This window comes from Rhinoderma darwinii, chromosome 3 (assembly GCF_050947455.1).
Source record: "Rhinoderma darwinii isolate aRhiDar2 chromosome 3, aRhiDar2.hap1, whole genome shotgun sequence".
Taxonomy (NCBI): Eukaryota; Metazoa; Chordata; class Amphibia; order Anura; family Rhinodermatidae; genus Rhinoderma; species Rhinoderma darwinii.
This window is the reverse complement of record NC_134689.1, coordinates 334589407-334601220: the sequence shown is the minus strand read 5'-3', so window position 1 is coordinate 334601220 and position 11814 is coordinate 334589407. Positions and strand designations below refer to the sequence as shown.

General features: G+C 43.7%; 1 protein-coding gene across 1 annotated transcript in view; it reads right to left on the bottom strand.

The window, feature by feature from the left end:
- Positions 1-10501: 10501 nt before the first annotated feature.
- Positions 10502-11814, bottom strand: part of NOX5 (NADPH oxidase 5) — a 66007-nt gene continuing 64694 nt past the window's right edge. Inside the window, exons 15-16 of the mRNA XM_075855303.1 lie at positions 10735-10901; positions 10502-10656 (exon numbers count right to left, since the gene is read on the bottom strand). Of these exons, the coding sequence (XP_075711418.1) occupies positions 10525-10656; positions 10735-10901 (299 nt within the window). The 3' untranslated portion in view covers positions 10502-10524. The remainder of the gene's footprint in view (positions 10657-10734; positions 10902-11814) is intronic.

Genomic DNA, 11814 nt, shown 5'->3' with positions numbered 1-11814 from the left:
GAGAAGTAGGCACAGGGACGGAGATGGGTGAGGGACCTGGTACCCTGGGACAAGACAGCCCCCGCGTCAACCTCGGACGCGTCAACCTCCACGATAAATGGCTCCATTTGGTTGGGCTGAACCAGCACCGGGGCCGAGATAAAGCACTTCTTAAGGACCTCAAAAGTCTGGACAGCCTCAGGAGGCCAGTGGAGGAGATCAGCACCTTTGCGAGTGAGATCCGTAAGAGGCTTAGCGATGACCGAGAAGTTAGCAATAAATCTCTTGTAGTAATTAGCGAACCCCAAGAAGCACTGTAACGCCTTCAGGGAGGCAGGTTGGACCCATTCCGCCACAGCCTGGACCTTGGCGGGGTCCATGCGGAATTCATGAGGAGTGAGGATTTGACCCAAAAATGGTATCTCCTGCACCCCAAACACACATTTTTCGGTCTTCGCAAACAGTTTGTTTTCCCGAAGGACCTGGAGCACCTTCCTGACATGCTCAATGTGGGAGGACCAGTCCTTGGAAAATACAAGTATGTCATCAAGGTACACTACAAGAAATACCCCCAGGTAATCTCTTAAAATCTCATTTATGAAATTCTGGAAGACCGCGGGAGCATTACACAACCCAAAGGGCATGACGAGGTATTCGAAATGACCTTCGGCCGTGTTAAACGCAGTCTTCCACTCATCCCCCTCTTTGATGTGGATAAGGTTATACGCTCCCCGTAGATCAAACTTAGAGAACCATTGGGCCCCCTGAACCTGATTAAAGAGATCAGGAATCAAAGGAAGGGGATACTGGTTCCTTACAGTGACCTTATTCAAGTTACGGTAGTCAATGCATGGCCTAAGACCACCATCCTTCTTCCCTACGAAGAAGAAGCCAGCACCTACCGGAGAAGTAGAGGGGCGAATGTAACCCTTGGCCAGGCATTCCTGGATATACTCTCTCATGGCTTCACGTTCGGGACAAGAGAGATTAAATATCCTACCCTTAGAGAGCTTAGCTCCTGGTACCAAATCGATAGCGCAATCGTATTCTCTATGAGGAGGTAACACTTCGGAGGCCTCCTTAGAGAAAACATCAGCGAAGTCCTGAACAAACTCAGGTAGCGTGTTCACCTCCTCAGGGGGAGAAATAGAATTAACAGAAAAACATGACGTCAAGCATTCATTACCCCATTTGGTAAGATCCCCAGTATTCCAGTCAAACGTGGGATTATGCAACTGCAACCAGGGAAGGCCTAAAACCAAATCGGATGATAATCCCTGCATCAACAGTACAGAGCACTGCTCCAAATGCATGGAGCCAACAAGGAGTTCAAAAACAGGGGTATGCTGTGTAAAATAACCATTAGCAAGAGGAGTGGAGTCGATACCCACTACCGGGACAGGTTTAGGCAAATCAATCAAAGGCATGGCTAGAGACATAGCAAATTCCACAGACATGATCTTAGCAGAAGACCCTGAATCCACAAAGGCACTGCCGGTAGCAGACCTACCACCAAAAGAGACCTGAAAGGGAAGCAAGATTTTATTACGTTTCATATTTACGGGAAATACCTGTGCGCCCAAGTGACCTCCCCGATGATCACTTAGGCGCGGAAGTTTTCCGGCTGCTTATTCTTACGCCTAGGACAGGTGTTCACTTGATGCTTGTCATCCCCACAATAGAAGCAGAGACCATTCTTCCTGCGGAACTCTCTACGTTGTCGGGGGGACACGGAGGCCCCGAGTTGCATAGGTACCTCCGAGTCTTCCGTGGAAGAGCGAAGCAACGGAACCTCGGGAGGCATCATGGGGGAGTCAGAGGGGAAAACACAAAAACTTTCAAGTTGACATTCCCTGAGACGTCGGTCAAGTCGTACCGCTAAAGCCATAACCTGGTCTAGGGAGTCAGAAGAGGGATAGCTAACTAGCAGGTCTTTCAGGGCGTTCTATAGACCCAACCTAAACTGGCACCTTAAGGCCGGGTCATTCCACCGAGAAGCTACGCACCACTTCCTAAAGTCAGAACAATACTCCTCAACAGGTCTCTTACCCTGACGTAAGGTCACCAGCTGACTCTCGGCAAAGGCAGTCTTGTCAGTCTCGTCATAAATGAGTCCGAGAGCAGAAAAGAAAAGATCAACGGAGGAAAGTTCAGGGGCATCAGGAGCCAAGGAGAAGGCCCATTCTTGGGGCCCTTCCTGGAGCCGGGACATAATTATACCCACCCGCTGGCTCTCAGAACCTGAGGAGTGGGGCTTTAAGCGAAAATAGAGCCTACAACTCTCCCGAAAGGAGAGAAAAGTCTTCCGGTCCCCTGAGAACCGGTCAGGCAACTTGAGGTGGGGTTCAAGAGGTGAGGTGAGGGGCACTACCATGGTAGCATCAGGCTGGTTGACCCTCTGAGCCAGGGCCTGGACCTGTAGGGAGAGACCCTGCATTTGCTGAGCCAGGGTCTCAAGGGGGTCTATAGTAGTGTGAGGGACCAGGGTAGACTAGGTATATAGGCTTGTGATTATGTAATGATGGGGGTAGGGAAACAGACAAGTGAGCCCTAATCTACCCGCCACTCAGTCCCTGCCTACTTGCAACGACCCGCCCTAGGCGACGGGGTAGAACTGGGCGACGGTCCCTACACTCAATAAGAAAGAACTAAGTGTACCAGGGCACACTGAAAGCCAATTTCCCAACTGCTGACTGGTATTGTTTAAAAAGTAACTTTTAATAATTTTGCCACTAAGAATGTCCATATGGACATGAACAATAAATACGAACAATTAAAAGTTATAGCCAATGTTGCTGCTGCACACGCTCAGGTTACACTCTGTCTGCATGTGTTGCCAGACAGAGCATAGAGTGCTAGAATTTACCAAGTGACAGATCAGCAGCTGCAGACTGCCGTACTGGAACAGATTCAAAGTTAAATTCAAAATGTGCGTGCTAGAATTGCTAGACAGTTCAGGCTGTTTAAAACAATAGATTTAGCCCCCCCGACATGTTTCGCTGTCAACACAGCGTCCTCAGGGGATCAAAATGGGGCTAGTAAGCGCGCGTACATATTGTTACTACCTTTAAAGACTTCAATTTCACAACACACAGGGTTCACCTGTGTCGGAACCAATAGAATCTCTATTTCGAGAACAAGCATTTTGAATTTAACTTTGAATCTGTTCCAGTACGGCAGTCTGCAGCTGCTGATCTGTCACTTGGTAAATTCTAGCACTCTATGCTCTGTCTGGCAACACATGCAGACAGAGTGTAACCTGAGCGTCTGCAGCAGCAACATTGGCTATAACTTTTAATTGTTCGTATTTATTGTTCATGTCCATATGGACATTCTTAGTGGCAAAATTATTAAAAGTTACTTTTTAAACAATACCAGTCAGCAGTTGGGAAATTGGCTTTCAGTGTGCCCTGGTACACTTAGTTCTTTTTGTATTCACTATGTGCCTGCCAACTGCTGGGGTCTTCCCAGTATCTACACTCAATAAGTGCACGACAGACAAATAGACAAGGGTACACAGAAGCTAGGGAAATGGGGCAGTTGCCCACGGCAACACCATGAGCAACAAGAGTGGTGAACAAGCCGAGTCAAACCAGGAGTGTATGAGGTACCAAACGCAGAGCAGGAGAGTAGTGAACAAGCCGAGTCAAACCAGGAGTGTACGAGGTACCAAACGCAGAGCAGGAGAGTAGTCCGTAAGCCAGGGTCGATATGAAGCAGGGTCAAATAGTACAGAAGCTGCAGCAGGGCCAGGAAACCAAACGAGAATAATCACAAGCAAGGAGGAACAGGAAAGGCAGGTATAAATAGACAGAGGGCGGGAGCTAGCTCCGTCTGGCCAGGCTGTGATAGGCTCTCCCACTCCTAAGCCTGCCATCCTGAGTGGTGGAAGATGGAGTCAGTCTCACAGACATAGAAGCAGGTGCAGACTGATTACCTATGGGTGTTGACACAGAAGCTGTGCCTGGCAGATCCTTTACAGAGTGGCTCAAAAAGAAGCACATTAAGGTCATGGAGTGGCCTAGCCAGTCTCCAGACCTGTAATCCCATCGAAAACTTATGGAGGGAGCTGAAGATCTGAGTTGCCAAGTGACAGCCTCGAAATCTTAATGATTTACAGATGATCTGCAAAGAGGAGTGGGCCAAAATTCCATCTAATTACACACACTTTTTTTTTTTTTTTCTTCTCTGTTTTCAAATGCATGCTAAAAACACCATATCTTTGAAACATTTTTCGTGGCATTTCGTACATGTGTTTTTAGTGGTGTTTAGAGAAAAATGCCAGAAAAACTCCATACCTAGGGCATGCTGTGTTTTGATAAAAACACCACTGACTTAAAAAATGCACCGATCAGATGTTTCGGCTGCCTCCGGGCACCGAATGTTATGCAAAGTTCAGTGCTGGAAGCAGAAGGCTCCAAACAATGTAGAGCGGCCAAAGGTTTCTCCTTTCCCCAGTTTAATTACGGAAGACTAGTTTTTGTGGTCAACCCAGAAGATCACCGAAATTTAAGAGGTCTTATTCTAACCCAAAATTTCATCGTAGATTCACCCAGAGAAAAGGCCAATCATCTGCCTCCTCTTTTGTTAAAAGACTCCAGGAGGAGCCCAGACAAAATAACCAATGACGCCATGTCTCTTCCTCCAGTGGGTGCTCGTCTGAAACAAATTTTCATTAATTAGCATGCGGTCAAGTCAGACGCATGGGTACTATCTACGATAAATAGAGGGTACACATTGGAGTTAGTCCTTTCCCCCAAATAATTTTTTCTAAATTTTCCAGACAATCCAGTCATACGACAGCTCCTTCAGGATTTCGTGGAAAAAGGGGCTCTAGAGGAGGTTCCATATAACCAGAGACGGTGCAGAGTCTATTCAATGGTCTTTGCTGTCCCCAAACAAGATCAAGGTTGGAGGCTAGTAAGAGATCTTTCTTGAACAGGTTCATGAAAAATCCCAAATTCACGATGGAGTCGGTGAGGTCAGTGATTTCTCTCTTACAGCCTCAAGATTGGATGGTAACAATCGATCTAAAAGATGCCTACCTACATGTGCCTATCATCCGTTGCCACCGGAAATTCCTCAGGGTAGCAGTTCATCTAGGGTCCTCAGTCAAACATCTACAGTTCACATGCCTCCCATTTGGCATCTCCTCCTCACCGAGTGTTTACAAAAATTGTGGTAGTGATTGCAACCTTCCTCAGACTGAAAGGGGCAGATCTGGTTCCATATTTGGATGACTGGTTCCTCAGAGCCTCCTCAGGGGAACAGCTCCTGAATCATCAGAATGTAACACTCAAAACACTAACCAATCTTTGTTTTTTGGTGAACCACAAAAACTCCAGATTGATCCCATTCAATGCTGCCCCTTTCTGGGGTTTGTGATAAGTTCGGTTCATGTTTCTTATCCTTTCTCCTCAGAGAATTATCAACATAATAAAAAAATAAAACTGGTTAAGTACAGCTTGCAAGGTTCAGATCAGAGCAGCAATGAGTGTCCTAGGCCTTTTTACCTCTACTTTGCCTCTCTGAGGCAACCAAATCGGATCTCCACTGGTGCCTAACTCTGAATCGTCTCAGTATTGGGAGGTCACTCAATCCCCTACCCCAATTAGTTATGACTACTGACACCTCAAACGGGGTTGGGGTGCTCACTTAATTCACAGGTGGGTTCAACATCTACGGCTACCAGAAGTAACACAGTTGTCATCTAACATGGGGGAGCTTTGTGCCATCTTCTCAGCTCTGCACCACTTCGCAGATTTTCTTTATCACCACAGAGTGGTTGTGCAATCAGACAACCTAGCCTCAGTATTTTATCTGAACAAGCAGGGGGGGGGGGGACGACAAGGAGTCCAACCCTAATCCAAGAATGCAAATAGATCATGGATTGGGCAGAGTCGAATGTAGCAGAGTTAGCAGCAGTCCATATAAAGGGCATCTGAATCTCCAGGCAGATTGGCTTTTCCACAAGCTTCTCAACCAGGGGGAATGGAGCCTGAATGCGCAGGTCTTTCATCAGATCACCTAGAGATTCGGCTTGCCAGAAATAGATGTGATGGCAACAGCCCAGAATGCCAAAGTTCAGAGGTTTCTCTCTCCAGGGAAGGTCACCCGGAAGCTCTCTATGGCCTCTCCATTTTGTGGAAGCATCTCCTGGTCTATGTGTTTCCCCCGGTTCCCTTAATTCCGAGAGTACTGAAAAAGTTAATAGAAGATTGTGCTACAGCGATCATGATTATTCCATTCTGGTCTCGAAGAGATTGGTTTCCTCTTGTCTTAGAACTCTCCAGAGGTCGGTATTGGAAGTTGCCTGTATCAATAGAGCTTCTACATCAGAACGGTCTCTATCACCCAGATCCAGAGAAACTACATTTGACGGCATGCAAGTTGACAGGAGAAATCTAGCGGATAAGGGCCTGCCAGAGAAGGTAGTGGATATATTGGTCTGTGCCAGAAGACCCTCTACCTCTAATGCATATTCCAGGATCTGGAAAAAATTTGCCTATTGGTGCTCGGCAAATAATAAGCTTCCCACAGCTTTGCCTTCAGTGCTTCAATTTCTCCAGGAAGGATACGAAGACTTAAAACTCAATGCTTTAAAAGTTCATTTTTCCGCAATCAACTCCTTTTTGGAAAGGTATTTTTTCTAAAGATCAGTTGGTTCGCAGTTTCTTCAGGGTAATTAAGCTCCTCAGACCTCCTATAAAATCTCCAGTGGCCTCATGGGATCTGAGTATTGTTCTTCGATGTTTATCTGCTCATCCTTTTGAACCCATCCAATATATAAGCCTCAAATTCCTTACCTGGAAGACATTGTTCTTAGTGGCCATTTTTTCAGCTAAAAGGGTAGGAGAACTGCAAGCTTTCTCTTCTAGGGATCCTTACCTTAAAATTCAACCTAATTGCCTTATTTTGACAACTGTGCCGGGATTCCTACCAGAAGTTCCATCAAATAATAATATCAATCAAGAGATTCTTCTTCCTACCAAATCTCCAGATTCTCCAGATCATCCGGCCCATCCTCTGGATGAAAATAGGTCAGTCCTTTCTTACCTAGATAAATACCACACCTTCAGAAGGTCAGAGTTACTCTTTCTTCAGTTCCAAGGTCCTTGTAAAGGGGAGAAGGCTTCTAAGTCGTCTCTTAGTCATTGGATTAGAAGTGTAATTTCTTTCTCTTATACTCAAGCTAACTTATCGGTTCCTTCTTACCTAAGGGCACATTCTACTAGGGCCCTATCAACGTCCTGGGCTGAAAGACCCTACATAGATCTAGATCAGATTTGTCAAGCGGCCACCTGGTCTTCATCGGATACCTTTGTGAAACATTACAGATTGAATACCTTGGCTGATGCGGAGTTGTGCTTTGGCAGAAGGGTACTCAAGGTTGCTGATATGTAAACCCGCCCATTTTTTTTTTTTTATTGCTTTGAATTCCTATTCTGTGCTGCCTTTGGAACGAATGGGAAAGCTTAAATTTACTTACCGAAATGTTTCCTTTCCCTGAGTCCAAAGGAAGCACAGCTTCCCACCCCTATTTGTGTTTATTGCTAAATTACTACACATTGTATGTCTGTTGGCCTAGGAGTTAATAAGGTTGTAATTAAGACGAATTGTGTCTTTTTCTTGTGTACTAACTAGGAAGAAGCAGGTCATTAACCCATTGTGTGCTGCCTTTAAGTAAATTTAAGCTATATCTTTGAAACATTTTTTTGTGGCATTACTTTCATGTGTTTTTAGTGGCTTTTAGAGAAAAATGCCAGAAAAACTCCATACCTAGAGCATGCTGTGTTTTGATAAAAACGCCACTGACCTCAAAAATGGCAAAGACAAGGCCACGGATAGCTCTTCAAAAACGTATGTTGTGTAAACATGGTGGAATTAATTTTCCAAATATCAGCGGCTACAATTTAGCTTGTCAGTCCCTACATGTTGATTAGTTAAATGATTCCTCACATTACTCCATATCGTTTTTGGAAGGGGAGTTGGCCTCCCCCTGGAATTTAAAGTCCTTGCTTCATACCAGACACTCCAAGCTCCCCAGAGTAGTTAAAGGGGCGTTATTTTCATACTGATAACATCCACAGGATAGATCATCAATTTATGATCGGTGGGGGTCCGACACCCAGACCCCCCACCGATCAGAAGCCTTCGTGCAGTGGATGTCTGTGCTGGAAGCAGATGGCTCCGATCACAGTACAGCGACCGTGAATAGGAGCAGAGTTGCAGTTCTGCAGCACAGCCGCTATAGAGTGTTCGGAGCCTTCTGCTTCCAGCACTAAACTCTGCATAACATTCGGTTCCCAGAGGCAGCCGAAACATCTTATCGGTGCAAGGTCCGGGTGTCAGACACCTACCGATCATATACCGATGACCTATCCTATGGATAGGTCATCAGTAAATAAAACACCGTCCTGTGCAACGCCTTTAATCAATCAGTTGTATTGAGAGACTCCATTGTTTCCTGGAAGGAAATACGGAAACGGTTTAAGCATCCCTTCCTGTTATCTATACATATTGGTTACACCCAGAATTCCCGGCAAGGATACAGAATTAATTATTGCAGAAGTGGGCGAATAAAGGGATTGATACTCCTTTGCAGCTAATGGGTTCTGAGAACAGGCGCTGGTGTTCCTGGAAATATCCTCTCGCTTCGATATCCAACGTCAGCATTTCCTACAATTACACTCATTCTGCAGATCGCGTTTGTATCCCGAACAGGAAACAATCACTAACTTATTTGATGATATGTTATGAAATCTAAATTATGGGCCCACAATTTCTACACTGTATAGATCTCTATGAGATCGTCTCCTATCTGTTCAGTCCAAGACTCTTTTAAATCTTGGGAGCAAATTTTGAAAAATCCAGAAACACAGGAAAAGATATTTGAAGGTTGGGATAAGGTTAGGCAGTGTGTCCTTTAATGAAAAATGGAGGGAAACCCATTTCAAGTTTATGCATAGGGCAATTTATGGGTTAAATTGTCCTGTTTCCGCAACACGACCTGATAGGCTCATTGCGTGCCCCAAATGCCAGGCATAGCTTTCAGACCTTTTGCATGGGCTATGGCTTTGTCCTAAAATATCATCTTTTTGGACAGCAGTGTTGGGGTATATCTCTCTCGTTCATATGGGACTTCACTTTAGCTAGGGGTCCATTTATCTTGCTTTTTCCCCATTTAGACATTGCAGATTTAGGGGGGTTGAGACCAGTGGGAAGGCGAATTCCACCTCTACTTCATGTTCTACAACTGGTTCCATTGAGAAGCATATTCCTACTATGGCTATCACCCGCAATACCCACCATTCCTGAACTCGCTACACAACTTCACAAACTGCTGGGTCTAGAAAAGTTAGATGTAGAGAGACACGAATCGATACATGCTAAACGGTTCTTTGATAAATGGAAACCTTTGATTGTTCATCACTGGGTTGAGTCAGAGATATTTAGACTAATGTCCACTTTTCAATATACTCAATGGTATGCCAGGGAAAATCTTAGAGGTACTCTGGGGAAGCTTAAATTACAGCTGAGGGATTCATCTGAGTTGATACTGGAGGAGATTGGAGGAAAGTTTGCAGGACTTGTCTTAGGTAACAATACATCAGACTGCCCGCAGGATACTTTGATTTCTTGACACTCTCTGTAGTTGAGATATAAAGTCTGGTTCCTTTACTGTTTCACATTGTGATAATTCTGTATATCTGTATTTCAATTGGATTGTACATTGGAGACTGTAAATTGAACATTTTGTTATGTATGCTGTTTTCTTGGAAAAATTTGGATAAAGTATTTAAAAAAAAAACAAAAAAAAAACAAAAACCGAAACCCAATGGCCCACATTTACTAATGGTGTGTAATAGAGAGAGTAAACTTTTGGCACATTGTGCATTACCTGTTAGACACTTTTCCTTATACCACTTTTGATTTGGCTTATTAGCAAAACACAATTTGGTCACATTTTTAACGCACATTGGTGCATTTTAAGCCAAACACAGTAGTAAATCTGTCCCTATTTTTTTTTTAGGTATTCTCATATTTCATATAGACTTTAAATGAACATCTTTACACAGATATAATGCAGGGACCAATTTTTCAGCAATTTGGTCAGATTAGAAAGTCCAACCTTTCCCTGGTAATATCACCAAGTTATTCTTCTGCTCTGCACCCTCTGGTCTCAGTACTGTGGAAGGATGGTTGTTTCATTATGCTAAAATTAAGGTGATTTTAACAGGCAGGGTAAGGAAGTGGCTGCATCTTTGGTGGGTAGTAAGTTCGTTAACTTGTGTCTTTTGCATGGACATGGACTACATCAATAGTGGTCTATGTTAAAATTCCATATGTATGGTCCATTAGATCACTGCTCAGCGACAATCGGTGATTCCAGCTGTATAAGAGCCCCTATTAATGTTCTCAGACCATTTACATCTGACACACATTTTAATTTCTAAGCAGTAGTTTATATATGAGTACAGTAACCATACAGTGACCACATTGGTTAATTTTATTGAGTTATAATAATGCAAAGAAAACCAAGTTTTAAAAATTCTCTTTGAAAAATTTGAAGTTGAACTGTTCACAATGAGCCTTGATTACTTTAGCCAAAACTGGAGATCCACAGAAGAAGACCTGAACTTTCCCTTTGTTCTCTTGTTCTATTTTCTGGAAAACCTAAAATAATACAAAATATTTATAGGAATTACAAGAAAGACAAAGAAGTTTGGGTTATGGGATTGGGGTTAATATTACCTTATTCCAGTCCGGACGCCCAGGCTGAGTTCGGGTCTTCAGCCCTGTGATAGAGTCCCTTTCTTCTTTTTTGGCAAGAAGGTCCAGGGCCATCTGTAGTCCAATGGCCTTCATGTCATTCTTGCCGAGAGCTGATGTCATGTACATATGCATCTCTAGAAATCTGCCTGTGAAAAATAAATGGGTTTATGCTTTTCAAATAAGAGCTCAGATTTAGGACTGACTATTGTGTGTGCCATTACAGCAATCTGGCAGAAGTCCAAAGCCAATTCCAGTGAGACAGTGCTGTACAACAATATAGTAATACCAATAATAATCCTATTTCTGCATGCATTATATAACGTATTGTTGCAATGTCATGGCTACACTGTACATAGCTTTCTCTGCTTGGTGTTCTCTCTGGTTGCTGTGTAACCGTCTGGCACAGATACAATGGTATGGCATGAGATTTCTATAAAGATTTTCATGCTTCTTTTGTTTTAGATTTGCATGTTTACACTTGATCAGTATGGGGCTGAGAAAGGGATCTATGAATTGAAAGCATCCGTTGGGAAAAATATACGTGTGCATTGAAGATGATTTTACACTAGGATGCCAAATATATTACTCACCTGCGCTGGCAAGCAACAAAAGGGGGAGACCCTATACGATAAGGATAATAATAATCTTTATCTAGTGTCAAAATATCCCGCAGCATTTTACAATTGGGGAGTAAGAAACAAGTAAAAATGACAAATAATAAAAACAAACAATGAGACAAAAGGAGAACGATCCCTCCCCATAACATTTCCCTGGAATGTGTGCAGCACAGGATAAGACCTGCAGACAGAAGTGAAAGGATGCAATGAGGGAGGATGTAGTTCATTGGCTGAGCAAAAAGCACAAATGGTTGATAGATGGAGATGAGATTAAAGATGTATGATGGTGCAGAATTGTGGAGAGCTTTGTAGACTAGGAGGAGTTTTAATTCTACAAAATAAAAAGGTAACCAGTTTAAGGAGTGACAGAGAGCAGAGGCATTAGTATAACCACAGAGATCAACCTGGCTGCTGCATTCATTACGGATTGAAGTGGAATCAC